At 47.1% G+C, this 25,058-nt stretch overlaps 2 protein-coding genes across 7 annotated transcripts in view; one reads left to right on the top strand and one right to left on the bottom strand.

The window, feature by feature from the left end:
• LOC119167677 (sodium-dependent glucose transporter 1A-like) overlaps window positions 1–25,058 on the top strand; it is a 197,236-nt gene that overhangs the window by 61,959 nt on the left and 110,219 nt on the right. The gene's annotated exons all lie outside the window — the stretch shown is intronic.
• LOC119181914 (BBSome complex member BBS2) overlaps window positions 1–25,058 on the bottom strand; it is a 163,729-nt gene that overhangs the window by 131,050 nt on the left and 7,621 nt on the right. For 2 of the 3 annotated variants that reach the window (XM_075876062.1, XM_075876063.1), the window contains exons 1-3: window positions 13,265–13,375; window positions 13,010–13,192; window positions 11,640–11,726 (exon numbers count right to left, since the gene is read on the bottom strand). In XM_075876062.1, coding sequence (XP_075732177.1) covers window positions 11,640–11,726; window positions 13,010–13,192; window positions 13,265–13,360 — 366 coding nt within the window. In that variant the 5' untranslated portion in view covers window positions 13,361–13,375. Of the gene's footprint in view, window positions 1–11,639; window positions 11,727–13,009; window positions 13,193–13,264; window positions 13,376–25,058 lie in introns of those variants that run through there. The other variant, XM_075876066.1, reaches the window with a different exon arrangement.

Genomic DNA, 25,058 nt, shown 5'->3' with positions numbered 1-25,058 from the left:
GAATGCTCTCAGGGCGGTAGTCGAGTCGATTGCGGTATTGAACAGCAGAGTCACAAAGATCGAGGCTGGCCAAGTTAAAGCTTTACAATCTGCCGAGGCTACTCCGGCCCAAGTAATACCTAAGGTCAGGATCGTGCAGAAGGTGGCAACCCGTAGCGTCTCTCAGGATAGTGCTTTTGAGGGTCCCAACAATGGCGGGACACCTTAACAATTTCGTAATTTGGCAGTGGAACTGCTGGGCCTTCCAGTTAAAGAAGGCAGCTCTCCAGCAGTATATTAAACCGCAGCCAATTCGACCACATGTTATTATGCTACAGGAGATGCTTACGGAAACAATGAGCCTACCAGGCTACACCCATCACATCACGAAACCTCCAGATGGCCGCGGTATCTGCACGTTTGTGTCCAAGAAGTACACTTACATTGAGCACAATTTGCACATGGCAAATGGCAAGATTGAACACTCTCTTTTAGAAATTATGCCTGACAGCAACCTTAAAAATAGCATTTTCATACTCCACATATATAGCTCTCCAAAAGGCAGGCACCATCGCTTCACCTCATTGTTATCAAAGCCGTTACGATCGCTAGGAAAGTGGACGCACCCATAGTTATAGCGGGAGATTTCAATGCACCCCATCAAGCTTGGGGCTATTCTCGCACCACTGCCAAGGGAGCCGAGCTCTAGCAAGTGGTATCGGATCTGAATCTTACTTTGGTCACTGACCCCACGTTTCCTACCCGCACTGGAATTCTCGCTCTAGGGATACTATCCCAGACCTCACCTGTGTCGCAACCACGGTGGAGGTATCAAGGTTAAACTTGGGAGAAAACTTGGGGAGTGACCATTGTATTCTCAGTACGACATTACAAATTCAAGCAAAGCCCCCTAAAGCTTTCAAATTCACAGATTGGGACCTCTTCCGTAAGATCAAAGCGGAGAGCGCGGAGGAGATTAATGACTCACCGAATTTCGGCAAGTGGATGTCTCAGCTGGTCGAAGACGTCAAGTCGGCCACCAAAACGATGGAGACTGATCTTCCGGTCAATAAAATGGATAGCAGGCTTGCTCATCTTCTTGAGGCTAAAAGCGCCCTCCTAGCCAGGTGGAAGGCACATCGTATGAATCGAAGACTGCGAAAACGCACCGCAAGTCTTAACCAGGAAATAACGACTTACTGTCAGGCGCTGGAAAAAGCAGCAATGGGACGAGATTTGCAACAAGGTGGATGGTCAGATGAAAGTTGGGGGAAAATGGAACCTCCTCAAACACCTGCTGCAGGAGCCCAAATCTAAATCCAACCAGACGCGCTTGGTAGACCGAATACTGCACTCAGAAAGGAAGGTTAAATCGGACACGGAAATAACGAAGTGTCTGGCACAGAGATACCTCCCTTTGGACACAACCCGGCCTCCTTCCGGCTACGCGCAATACACGGGATGACCAGCCTTCGAATTGGACAAGCCCTTCCAGGAAGCAGAGGTCCGGACCATCTTAAACAATCTTAATGGGAACTCCAGCCCGGGCCCGGATGGCATTACAAACAAGACACTACGCAATTTAGACGATGGCTCTGTCACCTACCTCACAAAAGAAATCAATCATATTTGGGAGACTGGGACTTTCCCTGAGCAGTGGAAAAGGGCGTCGGTTATTCTCATACCTAAACCTGGCCAGAGCCCCAGTTTTAGCAACTTACGACACGTTTCACTGACGTCCTGTATAGGCAAGGTCGCCGAGCATGTCATCAACGCTCGAATATCAAAGCACATAGAGAAGACTAACCTGTTCCCGTAAAACATGGTAGGTTTTAGACCACACCTATTTACTCAGGATGTCATGAAAATGCTGAAGCATCACATCATAGATTAGGAGACAAAAGACGTTAGAGCTATTCTCGGTCTGGATCTTGAAAAGGCCTTTGACAATGTCTCGCGCTCCCACATACTTGCCTCCATCTCTTCTCTCAGCTTAGGAGCCAACATTCACAAGTTCACCAGCTTGTTCCTCAGGAATAGAAAAGCCACTATACAGCTTGGGGATCTCAAGTCTGAGCCCTACGATCTTGGTTCCTTCGGCACCCCGCAGAAATCAGTCGTCTCCCCACTGCTTTTTAACATTGCAATGTGCGGCCTTGCTGCAAAGCTCTCAAACTAAGAAGGCATCAAGTTCGCCATCTACGCGGACGACATCACCATATGGAGTGTCGGTGGCTCGGAGGGCTCTGTGGAGAGCTCTCTTCAAGAGGCCGTAGACTGTGTTGAAGTCTACGTAAATGAAATGGGCCTCAAGCTCTCGCCAGCAAAGTCCGAACTTCTCTTATATCGACCCACGAAATGGGGACCCAAACTCAAAAACTGGCAGCCACTGGCTGACATCTACATTAGGCTGCACACGGCATCGGGCCAGCATATTCCAAGGGTGGACTTCACACGTGTTCTGGGCATGATTATCGAGGTTAATGGACAGAACGGCCGCACGATCGACCGTCTGACTTCTAAGGTGGAAGGGGTCATCTGACTAATCTCACGCATTTCCAACAGTCGGGGTGGTCTTCGAGAGCACAACCTCCTCAGACTATTCCATGCGTTCTTGATGAGCCACATAAGCTATGTCGCATCTATGCACAGGTGGCAACTCCATGAAAGAAATAAATTGAACATCCTCATAAGGAAAAGCATCAAGAAAGTTCTTGGCATTCCTATGCGCACAAGCACTGAGAACCTTACGAAACTTGGACTCCACAACACGCTTGAAAAAGTTATCGAGGCTCAACAAACGGCACTGGTTGCCAGGCTTTCGATCACACCAGCGGGGAGAAAGATTCTGGTCGACACTGGAGTCAACCCCCTGACGCTCGAAGTGCAAAATACGCCACTCGATGATTATATACGCTCTCGCATCAAAGTGTGCACCCTTCCACGAAATATGCATCCACAATACAACACGGGCAGGCGTGTAGCTCGAGCCTCCTCTTTTTTAGCTCAAGCTCAGAAACACTCGTCTGTTTCATGCTTTGTTCATGCCGCCCAGTATGGCGTTTCCGCTCGCTTTGCGGCTGTATTCGTAAGTACTAAGGGTAAGATTTTATCCTCGGCGTCGGTTCGAACCACTTCTTCTTACAAAGCAGAACAGATGGCTATAGCACTAGCACTCCTTGATCCACAAAGGGCTGATATTTATACGGACTCTAAATCCGCTGCTAGGGCCTTCGCTTCTGGTTCCGTGTGCAAGGAAATTTTGAGAACTCTCGCTCACAAGGAACTCACCCACCACACTATTATTTGGTTCCCTGCTCACCTTAGCTTGAGGGTCGGAGGCCTTCCCAATGTCAACGAGCTAGCCCACTCCATGGCGCGAGGCTTCGCTTACCGTGCCGGGACTTGCGCTTCTCAGACAGAGGAGTCAGCCCCACCCTTCATTTTAGGGACATTTTGACTACCTTCAACGAGATCACGAAGCATTATCAGTTAGGCCGTAGGTCCTTTCCATTGCCACACGAAAAGTTGTCTAGGCAACAGGCAATCTCTCTTCGCATGCTTCAGACGGGAACATACCCTAGCCTCGTAACCTATAGCCATTACTCCGATATTTCAGAACTTTGTCCGGACTGCCAGAGTCGCAGTGATTTTAACCACATGCTGTGGAGGTGCCCCTCTTTACAAAGAAAAATGAAGAATTTTATGACAACTCCTTTCATTTAATGCTCACGAGTCCGGTTCTCATACAACAACTCAAGGCTGTCCAGAAGGCCCACGATGCGGCGGTGAGGCTGGGCCTCCCCGTCTCAACGTGGGAGCGGCCCGCGATCCTACCCCTATAAAACGGGGGTGGAATCCTTCAGGACCCAATAAATGTTTTTCATGCATCCATCCATCCGGTCAATCCCTGCTCCACGCTCTTGTGCGCAGCACATTTAAGGGCTATCAATGCCACCGAAAGGCCACCGCAAGGCAAATCAACAGGAAGCCGTTTCGGCGACAGCGGCATCCAAACGGCATCAGCAGCAGGCACAGCCGAAGCCTGCACACTCCAATCGCAAACCCCGGCTTTTGCTGAACGGCAGCCATGTCGCTGCTACCTGCTCCGAGGCCCCGAGCGAAGGGAAGGCAACAGCTGGCTCTTCCTCTTCCCCTGCCACGACCATGGCTTGCAGCGAGGGATGAATCTTTCGCAAAAACATTGAAGCGGAAATATCATCCGTCTCCCGTTCCTCATGGAAACACTGCACGCCATCCTCGTCGACGTCTAACACCTTAGACGAAACCTGGGAAGACGTCGGAGGCCCCAGCTTCCGCTACCACGCCTTTACCACACTCGCCCTACAAGCGGATGCCGACAAATCAGAGACACCCACAGCCCCCGTCCCCTTCTGCGACAGTAGGAGAGAGTGGCGGCACCACGCCGCCGCATGGCTCCGACTCACCAGTGGCGCCCGTGCCTAAGCCTCTGGCCCTTCGTGCAGCAGCGAGAGAGCGTGGCGGCACCATCCTGTTTCGCCCTGTTGGGGAGAGGGCTACCCTTCTGACGGCAACCCGTGATGCCATCGCGGCCTTTCTGTCGAGCTTCTCGTCCACCCAGAGCGTGCGCCTCAATTATCGATGTAACCTCGTTGAAGTGGACATTCAACCCTTCGCCGACCCGGTCGCTCTTCTCCAAGTCACCCGGATCTACGAGATCCACGTCAGAGGGAAGCTTCTCGTGGATCTACGGTGTCGACGCTAACCTCGACATGGACGACATCCTGAGCAATCCGGTCTCTGCCGTCCCTGTCACCTCCTGTGTGCGCCTAGGCGGCAGTGTTACGCTCACCTTCCACCGGAGGTGTTACGCTCACCTTCCACCGGAGGTGTTCCTGTCTCAGGAGGTCGGTCCGCTCTCGTCAGCTGCAGCCCCTTCAGTGCCCACGCTGCGGTCGCTTCGGCTACGCCACGGCGACCTTCGTCGCGGTAGGAGTCATCGCAAGGGAACGTGCTCCACGACGTTTCCACACTGCATTAACTGCAGTGGTAACTACTCATCAGACGAGCCACGCTATCCTTCCTGGTAGATTCAACGCAAGGCCGCCGTTATCATTGCCTCCTCGGATGGCCCCGTGACGCGCCACTAAGCGTTGGAGAAAGCCAGGGCCGCTGTCAATACCAACGACAAGCACGGCAGCGCGGCGGTCGTGAAAGGCCGCTTCTTTCGCGACACTGTCACCGGCGGGGGCCGATTTACGTCGGCTTCTGCCCCTCGCCCTAGCACCAGTGCGCCTGTCATTGCGACGACCCCATCTCCTTCGACTCAACTCCAGGACGCAGTGCTGGCTAGACTTGCTCAAGCAATTCGTGCTATACTCGCGACTATCCCAGGCGATTTGCCATCGCACGGTTTGTGTGCGGTAGCTCTGCTTGCCTACGACGCCCTCAAGTCTACGGATTAGCCTCTGAAGCAGTGCTACCAACGGGGCCGGCCGGACTTATACCGCGAGTTTGGAGACCCCTTTTTCCTCTTGCTCGTGTGCACATCGCTGTACTTCTGACTTTCTCGGTGGTCTTGTCGGTCGGCTGCGTGTGGTGCGTGGGCGTTCTTGCGCGCGTACGTGAAGCAGATCGAATGCGTTTTTTCCTCTACCCTTACCTTTTCTCTACTGTTCCTTTTTATTCCCATGACCCAATCCCCTGCACGGTGCTGTGGAGGTGCCCACCATTGAGAAAGGCAGTAACAGCACCGAGCTTATTTTTTTCTTTTTCTCTTTAAGAATCACTGCGTGGTTTCGCGCTTCTGGGCAACTATAGAAAAGATCGCTTGTCGCCCGGAAGCCAGCGTGACGATTTCCAGCAACATGGCTGCGTCCTTGGTCCTTCGGTTGCATTTGCTATTGTCACGGACGGCCATTTTCGGCAACCCCGCGTCACGACAATTAACGGGCGCCGTACTCTCCCACTGACCGTGGGAACGGCGGGCGCATGAAAGGGAGCCGAGGAGTGCAGAATGGGGGGCTCTTCTTCGAACGTCGCCGCCGACGTTTGAGCCTTTGTGACTGCGGCGGCGTCTGCAAGGTCGTGGAAGGCCGCGTTGTACCCCGAACAAGGATTAGACTACGGGACGCACCGGCTGAAAGCCAAACAGTCTGACCGTTTTCCCACGGGGGAAACCGTGAGAAAACCTCTGGTGGCCAAGCCGTATGACAACATCCCAACAGGCTGTCACTCTCGCTAGTTGAGGGCCCTCTCCCAATTAAAAAGGGGTGGGGTCAATATATTTTTGGAGTGGAGTTTCCATCAATGAAACGCACATGATTGGACCCATGTAGAGGTCTCTTGTCCCCAAGGAAGAGAGCGAGGAGACACGAGGGGGATTTAAGCGCAGGATTTTGCCCTGCTATAGGCAGACTAGTCGCTGGCCAACATGGTGTAGAAACAGATCAACAAGCATCTCTTCTAGAAGTTTTTAGTGTGGCTCTGTATCAGCTGGCCACCTAAACTTAGCCGTTCGTCTAGTTGTGACGCGATATTAACGTCTGCAACGTAGACATCGGGACTTCGCCTCGAGTTAGCTCAACCTGCCCGAGGTCACCTGCAAGCACTAGCCTCCCGGAGCCACCAGCGTAGCAACACCGCCGACATCGCAGTCGTGCCAGAACTCTCTTCGACTTCTCGCATCCGATCGTCGGGGACGCAACGCTACCGGTCATCACACGTATGCATTCACCTGTTTATATCTTCGAACTTTTTCCTCCGTAGTTCTGTTGTTGTTAGTTTGTGTAGTTTGTAATAGTTCTCTCGCGTAAGCTCATTTATTGTTTTTATGTTTTTTAGTTGTATCAAGTGTTGATGTATTCTGTTAGTTGTATCGAAGTGTTGTACTAGATCCCGTGTGCTGCAATATCACTAGAGTAAAGTTTGTTTTGTTTTCTCACGTCTCTGATCTCTTCACTGTCTCTGCTTGCGTACGGAACGAACTAACCTGCTGTCATTCCCGTCGCCGACTTCGCGCTGGCGACGCTAGAGTGGCAGCTTGTAACAGCTATTGATGCTTGATATCCGCGCGTAAGTACTTCAAGGAATGCAATGCATCGGCTACCTTTTTTACATTCTTATTTCATGCGGATAGTGAGAGGGCGGCCGTATTTTGTCTTAAATCTCGTTATCGAAGGTTTCTTTTGATGTATCGACGCATTGTAGTAAGCGGCAGTTTGGTGGCTTGCTACAGTGCAAAATCGTCGTGCGAAGTGCATCGTAGCCGTCGTAGTGTACGCTTCTGGGTAGCCTGTAGTGGTTAAACCAACGATCGCGAAAAAAAAAGAAGGTCGTGAAAAGCTTTTGTGGCTTCCTTATGTCACACAAAGCAGTAATAAATTCGGCATGTTCTCATCGACCAACTTTTAAATTTCTATTCACAATTTATGGGTATGCACGCGATAGTTTTCATTCAAGCAGCAATGACAGTTTGTCTCTGACGTGCGGTTGCAGCCGTCACGACGCGACGGAGCAAGCTTGTCGCTTGGAAATCGCATGCATGCTGTTAGGGCTTAAGCATCAACACTGTACTCGTCTACGGCGAGAGCCGGGTTCTTGGCGCTTCGCGATGATGGTTTTCGCATAATAAAATCACCAGTGCAAAGCTTCGCCTGGGCAACACCCATGTCGTACTATGCGGCTGATGGCAAAGGCAGCGTCGTTCTTGACCGAGTGGGGAGTGTTTGTATTCCGCTTGTATTCAGGAACATGAGACCTCGGCTCCATACGCGCCTTTGTGACCAGTCGTGGCCAAGATATCAGCGACCGGTAGATGCATTTGCATCCACAAATGAGATAACGTGTTCTTGTCTCTATAAAAAGGAGAACTACGACACCGACCCAACTCAGCAAATATTAGGGCATGGTTTCTTGCCATTTGTGTTGCGTTGCCTATCACACACTTTCTGCTCAACTGTATTTTTTTCTAAAAAAATAAATATAAAATTCGCAGCTTCCATAAAGCTGCTTTCTGAATTCCTTCAAATAAGAATATTTCACTACTTCAAAAAAATGCGAGCGATATGCTATGGTGCTTGCTTTGCACGTGGGCTTGCACCACAGCCTGGTTACCTCTATAAAGGAATAGGCAGGGAGCACAGCAATGATTCCATGTATTTTTCCTCCGCAAGTGCACCCATGAGAGTATCTCGAGGCTTGTCATAGCTTTCGAATAAGGCTATGCTAGCCTATCTTTTAAAACGCTGTTCAAAAATAACATCATGGATGCTCGTGCGAAAACGTTCGTGTTGGATGCACTTGCAAAACCGGAATCGCACGTAAACGGACTACTTGGCGTAGTAACATGAGCGAACAAGCTCCGCCTACGTATAGCTTTAGCTGTGATATGCCACAGAAAGTTGTCGTGACGTATAGCTCTTGCATCGGCCGTTGCGTCCACTTCAGAGAGCAAGCGTCTATAGGGATGCGGCGGGCAGCTTCGACGGCGGGGCGTGGGCCTAAGGAGATTTGCCAAAAAGAGTTGTAAAAAACGGTATAGCCATGTCTTGCCTTGAGTTGGCTCTCTCGGAAGCGTGTGAGCACAACGCACAGCTTTAACGCACATGTTGCGCGTCTTTTAAATGTTGGTTATCCTGTTCGTCAGAAAAGAAGTAAGAAAATCTTTGGAGAGCCTGCAAAGAGGCAAAGCTGCTGGTGAGGATCAGGTAACATCAGATCTGCTGAAAGATGGATGACAAATTGTGTTAGAAAAACTAGCCACCCTGTTTACGAGGTGTCTCCTGACGGGAAGGGTACCAGAGTCTTGGAAGAACGCTAACATCATCTTAATACATAAGAAAGGAGATGACAAGGACTTGAAGAATTACAGGCCGATTAGCTTGCTCTCTGTAGTATACAAGCTATTCACAAAGGTAATTGCTAACATAGTAAAGAAAACATTAAAATTCAATTGACGAAATGAACAAGCAGGATTTCGAACAGGCTACTCAACAATTGACCACATTCATACTGTCAATCAGGTAATAGAGAAATGCTCAGAATATAACCAACCACTATACATTGCCTTCATAGATTATGAGAAGGCGTTTGATTCAGTAGAAATATCAGCTGTCATGCAGACACCGTGGAATCAACGTGTCGATGAAGTATATATAAACATCCTGCAAGAAATCTACAGGAGATCAACTGCTACCATAGTGCTTCATAAAGAAAACAACAGAATACCAATCAAGAAGGGTGTAAGGCAGGAGAACACAATCTCCCCAACGCTGTTTACCGCGTGCTTACAGGAGGTTTTCAGAAGCCTAGAATGGGAACAGTTAGGGATAAGATTTAATGGCGAGTACCTTAGGAACCTGCGCTTGGCCGATGACTTTGCATTGCTGAGTAACTCAGGGTCGAATTGCAACTCATGATTACGGAGTTAGACAAGGAGAGCAGAAAGGTGGGTCTTAAAATCAATCTGCAGAAAACTAATGTAATGCACAACAACCTCTGAAGAGAGGAGCGCTTCGAGATAGGTAATAGTGCACTTTAAGTTGTAAAATACTATGTCTACTTAGGGCAGGTAATAACCGTGGAGCCGAACCACGAGTTCGAAGTAACTAGAAGAATATGAATGGGGTCGAGCAGATTTGGCAAGCACTCTCAAATTATGACAGGTAGATTGCCACTATCCCTCGAGAGGAAGGTATATAACAGTTGTATCTTGCCGGTACTTAGCTACGGAGCAGAAACCTGGAGAATTACAAAGAGGGTTCAGCTTAAATTGAGGACGACGCAGCGAACAATGGAAAGAAAAATGGTAGGTGTAACCTTAAGAGACAAGAAAAGAGCAGAAAGGATTAGGGAACAAACGGGGGTTAAGGATATCATAGCTGAAATCAAGAAGAAGAAATGGACATGGGCCGGGCATGTAGCGCGTAGACAGGATAACCACTGGTCGTTAAGGGTAACTAACTGGATTCCAAGAGAAGGCAAGCGGGTTAGGGGGAGACAGAAAGTTAGGTGGGCAGATGAGATTAAGAAGTTTGCGGATATAAATTGGCAGCAGCAAGCACAGGACCGGGTTAACTGGCGGAACATGGGAGAGGCATTTGTCCTGCAGTGGACGTAGTCAGGCTGATGATGGTGATGATGATGATGATGATGATGGTGATGATGATGATGATGATCCTGTTCGTGCAGTGAGGATTGTCGCTGAAAATTTAAAAGCCCGTTATTTCAAGTCAGAGCATGGCCGCAGTGAGTTATTATGAAGTGTGTCGTAGGTATACCGTACATTCGTTGCGTATCTCACAGGCTAAAGGAAGTTGGAAGTAGATACGGAGTTAATGTTGTTTTGCGGCTGCTAATAAACTAGGTAAGGTTTGCACCGGTGTGCGGATAAAGAATGAGAAAGTAAAAGGCAAGAAGCGGGCTGATATTTGTTCCGTAAACACTTTATCAAATTCACCCATTGCCTTACAAGTGTAGTGTATAAGGTCCCTTCCAGCTGTGGCCCCTTCTACATGTAGAAAGAATTAATTACAAATTTTTGGAACGCAAACCGGAGGCTCACTTTCTAATTTTTTTTACATTGTTGAGAATTTACGCCAAAATTTGATGAATGCGCAGTTTTGTAGGAATGAAAAAAAAAAAGAAAACACATCTGATGAGTGAGTATATGTACCGGTTGCGCATGCGTTAGCCAACTGTTGATTAACTTGCATAAGGATGAAGTACATTGGCTCAACAGTTATTTTCAATGTGGACCACGTGTGTCAATACCGCATGGGTATGCACAGAATAGTTTTCGTTACCACCGTTGTGCGCGTCTTGAGTGACCTCCTTCCTGTGCCCTGTCTTTTTCAGAATGACGAGCTCTTTGTTATTACAACCACGTACACGATGGGATCACTGACGTACAATATCTCAGCCATTCTAAGATCTTCAAATAATTACAGATCACTCATACCACGGCACACCTTTGGAAGAAACTATACCCACATGCGTAACAGAACCGCAGTCTTTTACCCGTTACAAAACCGACCTACTTTATTTCATGCTCTTGTTCCTTCTCTGCACGAAGGGATCATCTCGTATTTCTGGCGTCATAATTATTTTTCTCGCACTCTAGTATTTGTAGACCAGAATATTTTATTTCGTTTGCATTTATTGGCTTATTTTCGAAAAAAAAAAACCTTGGTGAAATATCTGAGGGAAAATAGCTCACGTATTAGCTTGAGAGTGTCCTGGCCGACCTCCCCACCGGTATGTCATCGCAAACGGTGGTTACAAAGAGGGAGAGAGAGAAAAAGAATGCCCACATAATATATGGCTCATGGCTCATATGCATGCAACAACGAAGCGTGTTTGCTCAGACGACGAAATAAATCTTTAAAAAAGCCTTCCTATGACAAAGAACGCAAACGAAAACGAATAGACGACAATGTCTGCAAGGCGCATTCATGGTAAGCAAATTATGATTAAAAGTCTCCGTAGTTTTCTCATTGAGATTTGTGTAATGTTAGAAAGCTTACCTTTCCTAATTAGCAATGTTGGTAAATTGGCAATTGAACACGACCATTTACAACTGCTTTATATGTGAGTTTCGTGCCCCTGCCTTTATAATATAGCGGGTGTAGACATCTTCATGTCAGTAATGAAAGAATGGAAGTGAACTGATTGCTGACCTTTCCATTGCTCCAGCCTGTGATGAGCTCTGGCTTCCCGTCGCCGTCGATGTCATATCCGTGCAGGCACACCGCTTGGCTCTTCGACTGCACTCCCAAAAGAAGGAAATTTGCGCAGACGGAATTCGTGAATCGATTTCAACCAGCCATTCATGTTACGTACGATCTGCGGCAGCAAGCATTCTTAAAAGGGCCCTGAAACACTTTTTCAAGTAACAGTGGAATTAATTCACTGGAAGAGCTTATTGCCTCACGAATTCAACGCGCCGCAAAAATTTTAGGAATTCGTTCAGTGCGAGTGGAGTTACAAAGGTTTGTCGCATGCTGCGATTGCATGCTTTTTTTTTTCCCCGTCCTGACGAAAGCACTGGAAGATTAGCAGGGAGGGATGGGAGGGCCACAGAAAAATGTCACGCGGGCCTCGTGACCTTGAGCACTTTTTTTCTTCGAATGCGTGGCTTTTTCCGGTGTGATCGCGCGCGCACGCGTCGACAAGTAGCGGCTTCCCACGGCGATCTTTGTAACGAGCGAGCGCGCCATGTTCAAATCAGCCAATGGCTGATAGATGGGCTTGCTACGTGTGATTTTGGGGCATATTCTGTGATTTGTCGAAAGAAGAGAAATAAACTTTTAGCTGATTTTGATAATTTATTGTGAATTCCAGGCCACGTGCGGCGCTGTAATATATGCCTCGCGTGTTGTCGGGAGCCTCTACTACTGATCGGCAGCGTTTTCTGACCATGCTCAAAAAGTGTTGCAGGGCCCCTTTAACACTGCAGTGCAAGTGTCGGCTAAGAAGAGAAAAAGAGAAACTTTAAATGTTCATAAATCGCGGCATTGCAAATTGTTGGACCCTTAGGCCCTTACCATCATCTCTACCCGTATGACTAGCCAGAGCTGAGCTGGTCAGAAGTGCCCCCCCCCCCCCCATTGTTCCTCTGTGTTTTTCATGTTTGGCCAAGGAGATAAAAAAATGTTGCTATAGCGGAATCTCCCGTAATGCCTTGCCAGCGAAAGTGCAGTTAGCGTTTGCCCTGCAAAGATCTCGGAAACATGCTCTTTTCTCCACTTATGAAATGGAGTGTCTTTGATCTGAATGGTGCTTTAATTATAAAATAAAAAAAATTACCGACAGAATAACACATCGACACGAGTAATGGGGGCTTCACTAAAATTTGTCAAGGCTTAGTGTATATCACGCACTCTATCTCAGACGATTTTAATCCCTGTGGCAAATCTCTTGAGACCGGGAAACACTGCATGCTTCGCCCCTCTCACGTATGAGCTATGTAGTACAAGTCTAGTATAAATGATAGCGTGCTTCTATTTCCTTCCCGCGTTGACCAAGCGCATTTTCGAAGCAGAGACACCTTGATCCTCCAAAGGCGCTCTGTGGCTCGGTAGACGCCGATTGTTCCGTTGGCGAGTGCGTAGGCGAAGCAGTCCAGCGTCAGCGGGCACAGCGCCGTCACGGCCTCGCTCTCGCCGATCTCGGCCACGATCACGTCACCGCGGAACACGCGGATGTCGAAGTCCTCCGAGCCGACGAGCAGCTGCAGATATGGTATAAGGTTATATGGAAGATAGTTCATGTGTTTGTGGGGAGGCGAGAGAGACGGGCTCACCTCATTCAGGCCGTCCTTGTTGAAGTCGTACAAGGCGAGCGCCCGCACGTTGTCGCCGGTCACCTGCGAAGATAGCATTTCAGTGTTTAGGTGCATGACCGGGATTTTGGGGGAAATTATAGTTTCTGTAAATGCTCCCATGCTGCCTAAAGGTAACCCAAGTAACTTCAGTGGGCATTAGGGTATCTGAATGGTTTCGCTTGTGGAGGTCTCGATATGGCGAGGGAGCGTCACGCTCGTGGAGTGAATGGACACAGCATACGCGGTCGGCACAAACCAGCAACAACACACATTTACTTAACTACTTTTTGATCGACGATATCGTCAGCCAAATTATTATAACATCAATCGTGATCAGCACGCTAAGACATCCTTACACAATATTACCATACGTTAGTGACTAGACACGCTTTGTCACGATGTTGTGTTATTTTCTGTGTATTCCATGTTATTGATGACCACCCTATTACTTTTTGAAGTTTGTACCCCCCTTACTCAATGCTCTCATTGAGCTTGTAAGGTATAATAAATAAATAAATAAATAAATAAATAAATAAATAAATAAATAAATAAATAAATAAATAAATAAAAAATGACAAACAGAAACACACTCAAGGTGGCGTCGCCCACGCTTGACTCACAAGGGACCCGGCAGACAGCCCACAATGCCGTGCACCGGGGCCTCCCCGCAAGACAACCGTTTGCGCCAAATTTCACCAGAAAGACTCGCGCAACTCTCTCTGCCGCCAACAAGACTTGCCTGCCGCGAGCGGTCACTGCCGGTGCTAAGGTTTTTAACCATGATGATGATAGTGGTGATCACGATGGATGGATGGATGATTGATATGACTGTACCCTTTGGATCGGGTGGCGGCTGACGCCACCTAGCCGTAATACTTACTGAACCAACAATCAACAACTTTTTTCCTTTCTTTTTCTTTTTTTCCCTTTAAATAGTGAAGTTGAGGATTGGTGCTTTGCAGTGAAGGATTTAATTTTCACTCGTGCCTTGATTTTAACCACCAATCATATAACCTCCGTTTAGTTATTTCTACCCGCTTAAAGTCTATTTTGCCGTCGCTGCCCCTAAGCCCCTGTGTTTGAAAAACTCTGCACCATCATCTTGAACTATAGGGTGAAGTCCTTTACAGAACATCAAATGTACATACCGTGTCTACCCCTTCTTATTTTGTCCGATATATCTTGGTTCGCAATACTTCCGTCCTGGCCTCAAACAGTAAAGAACTACCCTGAGTATTATCATAGATCATTTCCTTGGCAATGTCCTGCTTAAAAGTTCGATAGATCTCTAGTGCGGACTTCTTAATCATGCCAATTCTCCACATGTTGGTCTCAGCTTCCTTCACCTTCTTCTTAACCGATCATTCTTTTTGGTTTGGCCCCCTGCTGTTTTCTAAGTATTTGCCAGTCAATTTCCTGATTCGCTTCCTCCATTTTGTATCGACATTCTTCATGTACAAGTAGCTGAATACCTTCCTAGCCCAACGCTCCTCCCCCATTTCTCTCAATCGCTTCTCAAATTTTATCTTGCTGCTAGCTTTCCTGCCCTCAAATGATGTCCATCCCATATCACCTTGTACTCCCTGATTTGGTGTATTCCCGTGAGCTCCTAAAGCAAGCCTACCTATTCCACGTTGATTAATTTCTAATCTTGCTTGAACTTCTGATCTCATGAACAAGACCGCATTGCCGAACATCAGACCAGGAACCATGACCCCTTTCCATATTCCTCTCACAACATCATACCTATAGCAATTCCACAGTGCCCTATTTTTTATGACTGCTGCATTCCTGTTACCTTTAGTTTTCACGTATATTTCGTGTTCCTTTAGGTACTCGGTCCCATTGCTTATCCATACGCCCAGATATTTGTATTTATCTGTTATCTCTAGCGTGACCTTCTGTATTTTAAGCTCACTACCTTCATTATCATTAAAAATCATGACTGCTGATTTTTTCTTACTGAATCTGAATTCTAACTTATCTCCCTCATTACCGCAGATGTCCATCAATCTATGCAAATCTTCCTTGTTGTCCGCCATTAGCACTATATAATCTGCGTACCTTAATGCTAGGTGGTAGTGCCTGTTCAATGAGTTTTCCTTGTTTGACGAAAGAGAGGATGAAGCCCTGTCCACTTCCCTCTAATTTGGCCTCTAATCCTTGTAGGTACATCATGAATAATTAGGGTGACATAGGACACCCCTGACTAAGCCCCCGTTTTACCTCTGCAGGCTTGGATACCTGTTTTTTTCCAATTTATAACTACCTTGTTACCTTTATAGATATCCTTTAAAAGATTAGTGACTCCATCTTCCACGCCTAGTGTGTCCAGTATTCTCCACAATTCCTTTTGAACCACGCTATCGTACGCTCCCTTGATATCCAAAAATGCTAGCCACAGGGACATGTGTTCCTTTTCTGTTATTTTGATGCACTTCGTCAGTGAGAACAGATTGTCTTCTAACCTCCTGTGTTTCCTAAACCCGATCTGCAGTTCCCCCAGCACCCCCTCACCCTCTATCCATGCCTGCAGTCTTTCCTTTATAATATGCATCGCCAGCCTGTAGACCACTGATGTCACTGTTATAGGACGGTAGTTGTTTATTTCATTTCACTTCATTTCATTCATTCAACCTTAAGGGCCCGAAGATATTACATAAGGGGGGGTCGTACATCCAGGTTGTAAGTTCCTAAGCAATGTAACAATATGAGGGTACACACTGATTACAATGAATGAGCAAATAAAGAACACAAGCGGAAATAACACGCATAACAAAACATAAAAACTATAATAGGCGATAAATAAATTCTGGGAGTACAGTAAAACAACTATAAACGCAAGAGTTAATGTGCTGTTAGGACATCGTATTTGGATTTTGGAAAACAGTTAGTTTTTCGCGAAATTTTGAGTGGTCCCTGCAAGAAACAATGTTATCTGGCAGCACATTCCAGAGTGTTACGGCATGGGGGAAAAATGAGCTGCTCATCGCCGTCGTCCGGCATTTTATGGTCATCAGAGGGTGCGTATGGGACAGGCGAGAGGACGTTCTTAATGGGCGTTTTAGGAGAGGGTGTCCCGACCTGCTTAAGTAAAAAATTGTGTGAAGGAGGCAGATATGAGAGGTTATGCGACGTGAAGCGAGCGATGCGAGTGACAAGGTTTGTTTTAGTGCGGTTACGCTGATATGCTTTGAATGTTGTGACGTAATGAAACGAGCTGCGCGATTTTGAACGGCTGCCAAATCATCGGTGAGATAACCTTGTGAAGGATGCCAGATGGATGACGCATACTCGAGTTTTGGTCGCACGTATGTCAGATATGCGAGTTTTTTTATGTCAAGAGATGCAGATCGCAGGTTACGTCGTAAGTAGCCTAATGCGGGAAGCTTCAGAACGAATGATTTCAATGTGTTTCATCCATGATAGTGATGATGTCAGATGAACTACTAGATACTTGTAAGTATACGCGTGTGATCAATGGGAACTGAATTAATGCAGTAGGTTTTATGTGAGGTGTTGTGTTTACGTGTGAGGGACATGACCTTGCATTTAGTGAGGTTTAGGGGCATATGCCATTTTTCGCACCATGAAGTGATGGTGTCAAGGTTGTGTTGTAGGTTGATTGCGTCGTTGAAGGAGTGAAGGGGGTTATAAAAAACGCAGTCGTCTGCAAATAGGCGCAGTTGCGATTTAATGTTACTAGGAAGGTCATTCACGTATATAAGAAATAATAGAGGTGATAGGCCGGCGCCTTAGGGAACACCGGAAGTGACGCTGGTAAGGGCTGATTGGAAATTGTTAGCAACGGTAAACTGAACGCGTCCTGTTAAGAAGTGCTCGAGCCATTTTATAAGGTTTGGGGGGATACCAAGAGCGGATAATTTGATGAGCAGGTGCTTGTGGGGTATGCGATCGAAGGCCTTGGAGAAATTTATAAGAAAATTGCATCTATTTGTACGTGATCATCCAATCGCAGTAGTATGTCATTAGTAAATTCAGCCATATGTGTTTCGCAGAAAAAAATACTTTCGGAAACCATGTTGAACAGGGTAGAAAAAACTGATTGATTCTAGGTAAGACATAAGAGTTGATGCTATAATATGCTCAAGGATTTGAGATGGGACACTAGTTAAGCTAATCGGGTGGTAGTTAGCGGGGCTTTCGCGCCGGCCTGCTTTAAAAATGGGGACTATTTTAGCTTTCTTCCAATCTTCTGGCAAGGTTCCTGTGTTTAAAGATTGGTTAAATATGAGGTACAAAAATGTGCTAGAGTGTGCTATAATGTTTTTTAATAATTTGGAATTGATCTCGTCGCAGCCAGCCGAGGATGATATTTTAAGAGAGTGGATTCGGTTGCATATGCCATCCAGGTTTAATTGTATGTCAGCTTTATCCCTCTTTCCTTTATAGATCATGCTCATCCTGCTAAGTTTCCATCCATCGGGAACTTCACCATCGATTATCATTTTGCTCACTGCCTCTCTCAAAGCCTGCTTAGACTTCGGACCTAACGTCGTTATCAGCATAATTGGAACGCCATCTGGACCTGTTGATGTACTACTAGGAACCCTCTTCTCAGCCCTTTCGCACTCTCGTTGTGAAAATGGAGACATTGTGCCACTTGATTCATCCTTGTCTATTATGGTACGCAAAGCACTTATTTGTCGAAATTTTTCTGTCACCCTTGTTCTTATATATTCAATAGCTTCGTCCCCTTCTAGCCTAGCACCTTGAGCTGTAGTTATAAAACTCTGCTCTAAGCTCGTCTCATTTTTTTACGGAGTTTAGATGGTTAAAACATTTCGCAGTTGCCTTCCTATCTTTTTTTTATGTACTTCTGCCAGCCACTGAGCTCCTTTTCTTCTAATCTTTTCATTGATCAGAAGGGATGCATCCCTTCCATAGCTTAAAAAGATTTCCCATTTTCCTTCAACATCGTCTGTCGGTTCACTCCGCTGCTTAGCATGTCTGTGTTCCCTATAGAGGCTTCCTGACGTTTTGCTATGGCTCTCTTAACTTCCTCATCCCACCAAATTTTGGGTTTGTGTCCTTTTTTCCGGGGCGTTGTCACATGCCTTATCAAGCTCTAGCTCAAACAGTATAATTAGATTCGTGTATTTCCACACTGTTTTATTATCCTCAGTGATTACTTTCTCAATTTGTTTAGTAGCAATTTCCATTTGCCTTTCTGAATAAAAATTTTCCTGTAATTGCTCATCTTGTCTCCTTCCCACTCTCACTGCTCTTCCAAAACTTAGCTTGATACGTTTGTGATCACTACCCAGACTTCTGGAGCCACCTTCATCTATGTGCATTCCCTTGAGCTTATCATACATCCTATATGACATCAGTGCGTAATCTATCGTCGACTGCAGCCTTCCTACCTCCCATGTTATTTGCCCTTCACACTTCTCGGTACTGTTGCAAAGCATCACATCATGCCTTTCACACATATCTATGATCATTTTGCTTGTCCGGTCGGTATACCCATCTATATCTTCCATGTGCGCATTCATATCTCCTAGTATAATTATCTCGCACTCTCTTTCTAACTCCTCAATGACCTTTGATATACACTCTATCATTGTCTGGTTTTCCTCTTTTGCCTTTGCTCCCGTCCACAAGTACACGAAACCAAGGAGTGTCGTTTGCCCTGCCACTTTCCCTTTTAGCCATAAATGTTCTGTACTTTTATGAAGCCATAAAAGTCTGTACTTTTATGAATGAATGCCCCAATACCACCCCCTTTTTCTGCTGCCTTCTGTTCAATTACAATATTCCCACGCATAGTCCGTATTGTTGGGAGATTGTTCCATGTCCCTAAGATGTGTTTCTACGAAACCGTATACCATCGGCCTCTCCTCCCTTTGCTGTTCTTCTATCTCTTCCCACTTCAGCCTGTTCCTGCCACCCTGCATGTTAATATACCCTATGTCTGAATTGGCTCGGCGCTCGTGGCTGCGTCTATTTCTGCCCCGGACTCAACCTATCTTAGATAATGGCGCCACTTTGGAATCGTATGTGTCCATACCACCTGTCGAAGAGTCTCCTTGGTTGTTTTCTTCGTTACTAGCTATCCTGCACTCCGAAGGGATCGCTTGCCCCCCAAAAAAGCTACTGCGCGTCCTGCAAGTCGCCAACCCACCTCATGACCTAGCCGCCCATCGAAGTGAATTCTGTCTCGTTGAAAACCGCCCTGCCTATACACCTCTCTCTTTATTTCCACCACCTCAAAGCCTTTCTCTCGATTCATCCATCATATCTCTTGGTTTGCGTTGACAACCGCTCTTTGCAAGTTGCCATCACGCACCGGTACCTCCGGTATCATGCATATCACTACCTGTAGCTGAGGAGAAGTGGTGCGCATGTCATCGACCCCTTTTGCCAGTGTGGTTGCTAGTCCTGCTGTATCTCCATTTAAGACACCGTTTAAACCGCCTGAAATTATCACGAGGTTTCGTCTATCAGCTGTAGTTTTAAGTTTTGCGCTCGCTTGTCTCATGACTGCTTCCAGATTGCGTCCTGGGAACGCCCCTACTACAACCCTCTTGTCACCTCTTACCTTCTCTTTGATTGCTTCTGTGCATCGATCTAAATTCGGGTCCCCGGCGATTATCACATGCTGTGACTTTTCAGCTGGAGCATACTGCACCTGGGGGTTACTTGCACCTGTGACGCCGGCTGCTTTGTCCACTCCCAGCCCCACCACTACTTCACTGAAGCTGGGCCTTGCGACAATTGAACCGGCTGAACCTGTCTTGTTTTTTTTTTTTCAAACTTGCTTGCTCTTTCTTCTCCGCCGTTCTGGTGGCCGGTTCCCTACTGTTCTCTCCGTAGGCCGCTCCTTTGTTCACCCTGGCTGGTGCTTCCTCGGCGGACTTCAGCCTTTCTTCCATTGCCCTCGTTTTGTATTGCTCTGTCGCCAACGCAGTCTACAGCTGAGTGTTTCTCATCAGCAGTTCACTCTGGGCAACCATCATTTTCTCCATTTTTTCCTCGACTTCACATTGCCTACACTTCACGTCAGCCTCTTTTTCATCCGCTTCTACACTTGGGTTCATTTTCAAACCCACCCCGCACCCTATACAGTCTTTTTAACCATGTTTTTCTGACACCGGTTGTCCCTATGACTTGTCTCACTCGATAATTACAAAACTCGAGCCCTGCCCTACGAAAAAGAGAAAGTCTAAGCTCTACTACAAAAATTTGTATGTTCAATGTACTTCACCTCCTCCACAGGGTGGCAAGAGAAAAAAACAAAAAAAAAACCAAATACACACACGCGCACAAACTAATAAATACCTGGTGACTGACCCCCGAAAAAGCCGTACAATGGAATAAGTGCTACAAAGATTTTTAACTGCTGCCTTATTAATTTTAAAGAAGAGCTCAAAACATGCAAAATCACTCATCTGCGCAGTCGATCGGGAGCGCTCAAAAAACACGTTCATCCACCGTGACAGTCCGAACCGAACAGTACAGACTGGATAGGTAGCGCCATCTAGCGCTTTCAAAAGGAACCAGGTGATCACAAAACTGTTCTTGCGGAAACATTGTGCATTATACGTCTGTGTGAAAACCACGCCGCAGCGTTATCACGAATGAGTCACGTTTTTTATTCATTTTCACCTCACTAAGTTAATGGTTGAGTTTAATTTCTTGAAACCACCATATTTTAATGAAAGGCGCCGTAGTGAAGTGCTCCGGGAATTTCGACCACCTGGAGTTCATTAACATGCACTTAAATCTAAGCACACGGGCCTCAAGCATTTTTGCAACCTATAGCAACATACCGCGTCACTGCAACCGTGCAATCTTGTTCAGCGCGCGCAAATAAGTCTGCGGCACGCCGCCCGCGCCGTACCATCGCACCGCATTTTTCTCCTGCGTGCGCGGTGAGTGGCTTCACTGCACAGACGTGGAACATAATGGTGGATCTATGCGCAACTCTGCTCCCGTAGGGAGCATATACAGTAACTCTAGCGGACATCTCGTGGGTGAAACCGGTGGCCTGCAGTAACTGAAAGAGAAATAATGGGAAAAAATCGTACGTGATGAAAAAAAAAAAGGCCGGTTATCAAAAACCACTCTTGCTTGTATGTAGCAGAGACCCATTCGAACGTTCCGGTGAAATTGCAAGGTTGCACTAGAAACAGCGTGGCTTCTAAGAGGGGTCCATTGTGTTTCCAGGGGGCGTTGCTCAGTTGTTTATAAAAGCCACTCGTTGTATAGTGCGATACTTGATTATTACTAAAATGTACCAGTAGGTATCTGCTGATTAGATCCCGTAAGCGTACGTAACTATCTTTTCTTTTGGGTAAATATGAATTCTTTTTCCGTACAGTTACGCTGCCACCGAGAGATGCCGCCACCTACAGACGTCCCCAAATCCTGCGAATACATCCAATCCGTACGCATTTTGTTCTCTTGCTCCGCCGTGGTGGTCTAGTGGCTAAGGTACTCGGCTGCTGACCCGCAGGTCGCGGGTTCGAATCCCGGCTGCGGCGGCTGCATTTCCGATGAAGGCGGAAATGTTGTAGGCCCGTGTACTCAGATTTGGGTGCACGTTAAAGAACCCCAGGTGGTCGAAATTTCCGGAGCCCTCCACTACGGCGTCTCTCATAATCATCAGTGGTTTTGGGACGTTAAACCCCACATATCAATCAATCAATTTTGTTCTTGGGGGAGTCTACTTGCACCTCAACACATGGAGGAAGGAAAAACTAAGGAGAGGCCCTATTCTATCCCAATGCATTGCGAGAAGTGTGACGGAAGTGACGTCATATTTATGGGGCAAACAAACCGGTATGGGGCAAACAAAACAGCAGACGCTCCGTGGCGCGCTTTCAGCGCTGGTTTGCTTCTGCGCGGACCTATAGCTTCGGCGTAAACTTAACGCGTATTGTATGGTTTAAATGCAGTAAAATGTTGTGAGCACACCTTTCCGAAAATGTTCGTGCGTGGCAGGCCCGAGCGCGGCGTGCTGAACTACTTCGTGAAGTGTTTTTGCGCAACAGCACAGAAAGCACCGGTACGTGTGGTAGGTGACGTCAAGTCTTGTTATCCACTTGCGCCGAATTGAAGCAAGCTTGAATTTATAATAATATATCGGAACAAAACAACGACGCAGAAAGATGCTGACACGACAAGCGCGAGGTCGTCGTGTGTGTATCTTATATGAGCGCGCGCTGAGCAAGCTGAACGCGCATGGAAGTGTCGCTCCGTGGTATTGGTGAGTAGTAAGCGAAACAATCAACGCAACTGCAGAAGCAGAATTACAAACGAAGAAAACAAGTTGACCAGGAGAGCGATCAACGCGGGAGTATAGGCAGAAAAAAATAAAGAAAGGTTATGTATACCAAAGCTACAACTTGATGTAAAAGAAAAAAAAGTTCGGTGATGTTCCTATCTCGATCTGCAGTGATGCAATGCAGGGGCGGCGCCAGGATGTTTTTACTGGGGAGGCAACCACGAAAAGTGAGTTCCTCCGGGGGGGCAAGCTAGCTCTGCTCCTACTAGGTTTTCAATATATGCTTCCGGGCACTTGGGTGGGCATAGGGGGGGCAGGCGAGAATTTTGGGGGGGCTCCAGCCCACCCTTGCCCCCCCCTGGCGCCGCCCCTGATGCAATGCTTCAAATCGATGCATGCACCTTAACTCGATCTCGTATAGGTAATGCACGGCCCGCTGTGCAAGATCTGTGTTCAGCGACATCGGCAATATGCAAGTGTGCATGTTGCTCGCTGCAGACACGCATCAGCGGCTCCGGAGTTTCCGTACGGTAATCCAACCATGCCTTCTAGCGTGTACATCGAATTCATGGAGTGCAACACAGCCCCCAAGTTCCCAAGAGAAAAGAGAGAGACAGCGAGGACACCGGAACAAAAACACGAACAGCAGCATGAATATTAAGAGTGGCGCAGTTGGTTGTTGTTGTGTAGCAGTAACACTACTCAAATACTCGATTTTTTAGAGTGTACAACTGTTGAAGAACTACACTCAAAGAAAAAAAAAAACAGCCATCAGACTCCTTTCGGGACTTGTCACGTATCTGACTGTTTTTTTTTTTTTGGGGGGGGGGGGGTCATCGTACTCTCTTTTGAAAGTTATGCGACCCATCAGCGTATTAGCGGGCCTCTAATAGAGTAATATACGTGGCAAGCCAGGACTACCCGAAATATGTAACGCACACTCTTGTTTTCTTTCCTTAAAAGTGTAGCATGTCCACAAGGTTACGCAGGTTGGCATGAGTAGGTCGGCAATAAATGGCAGAGCTCATCATGCCAGCTCAAAAAGTTTATTTTGTGCTTAGAGCTAATTTGAACCCAGACTCACAACATACTCCGACTCAGACTGACTAAAACTTTTCTCAACCGAACTCAGACTCAGGTTCGGTCAGAGTGATCCTCAGCGAGCCGGCCGACTCGAGAGTGATTTTACTGACGTATGGTGTAGGAAGTGCTTCGAAAGCAAGCCACTTGACAATGTTCTTATAACTACGTTTAATATCTGCAAGACACGCAAACAAGGCTAAAGGCACTCGAGCAGCTCAGCTGGAAGAAGCCAAAATAAACAGCGGCAGAAAAGAGAGAGTGAGACTCTCAGAATACAGTATAATGACCCCCAAAGGGAGTTAACGGTACTCTTTGAAGACAGTCATATACGTGGCAAGTCAGAACATAAAAAAAAGATATAGTCAAATGGCTTTTTTTTTTCTCAGAGCGTAGCATGGACACGAAAGATACGAGCGCCAGCTTCCAACTGAGTTTATTGCGCAGAGCGCGAAAATATATAGAACGCTCTGCGCTAAATATATATAGAAAATATATTGGGCTCTGCGCAGTAACCTCAGTTGGAAGTTAGCACTCGTATCTTTCGTGTCCATCTTGTCTCTGTGTCGTCGTTTTGTTCTCGCGCTATAACTATCGTCATGCCATACCAACTAGCCCAAGCTGCCACACTTATAAGTTACATTTCTAGTTATTCGGGATCTTTTTCGTGTGTTTCTCTTCATCATCCAGTCCTCGTAATCCTCATCGCAGTCTCCATTTGCCGTGCGCGCACCTTTACCTTCTGCATTCGCACCAAGCAGCTACCTTCGGACGTTAAAGCCTTGTTTGGAGGCTACCACCCCTCTATTGGCCATGGCATACGGGTGTGCGAAATTCTTCGGTCTGAATGACACCGACAAGAGCGCACGTACCGGGACGCCCTGCATGTCCAGCTTCAACAAACAGATCTAACACCGAGAGTGAAGAAAAGAAGATGGCGAGAGTACTGCGACCGAATCGAATACACTGCAAACTGCCTGTGGTCACGTGAGCTCACTAGCCTTCGTGCGCAGCGCCCAACCAAGCCCCGGCAATCAGGTGTGGTCCACTCATGCAGTGACGTCGTCCTCCCAGACTACGTCCACAACACCCTCGCCCTAGGTCCGAAGTTCGCCGTCGACAGAGAGAGGTCCGCACCCGAGCTTCTTTCAATGGTGCGCTGTGTTGCTGGCCGCGCTTCACCAGAGGATTCGGGCAGGTGCATCTCAGAAGGCGTCGAAGTGCCCCTACGGGGTAAGCCTACCAGCAACAGCCTTCCGGTACGGAAGACGACCTAGTTTCTTAGAGACAGTGAACTTTGTGTCGTGCCATCAGATAAGGAGGGTGGTTTCGCCGTTCTTCCTCATTGATTGTACCTAGAAAAGGCGGTCACAGCTATCGACTCTGTTTTCAACTGTTGTACCGACATTCGTCTAGATAGAGTAAAAACGCAGGCCAAGG

Source organism: Rhipicephalus microplus, chromosome 10 (genome assembly GCF_043290135.1).
Source record: "Rhipicephalus microplus isolate Deutch F79 chromosome 10, USDA_Rmic, whole genome shotgun sequence".
Classification (NCBI taxonomy): Eukaryota; Metazoa; Arthropoda; class Arachnida; order Ixodida; family Ixodidae; genus Rhipicephalus; species Rhipicephalus microplus.
The sequence above is the reverse complement of the archived record's forward strand: the minus strand, read 5'-3'. Positions and strand labels throughout refer to the sequence as shown.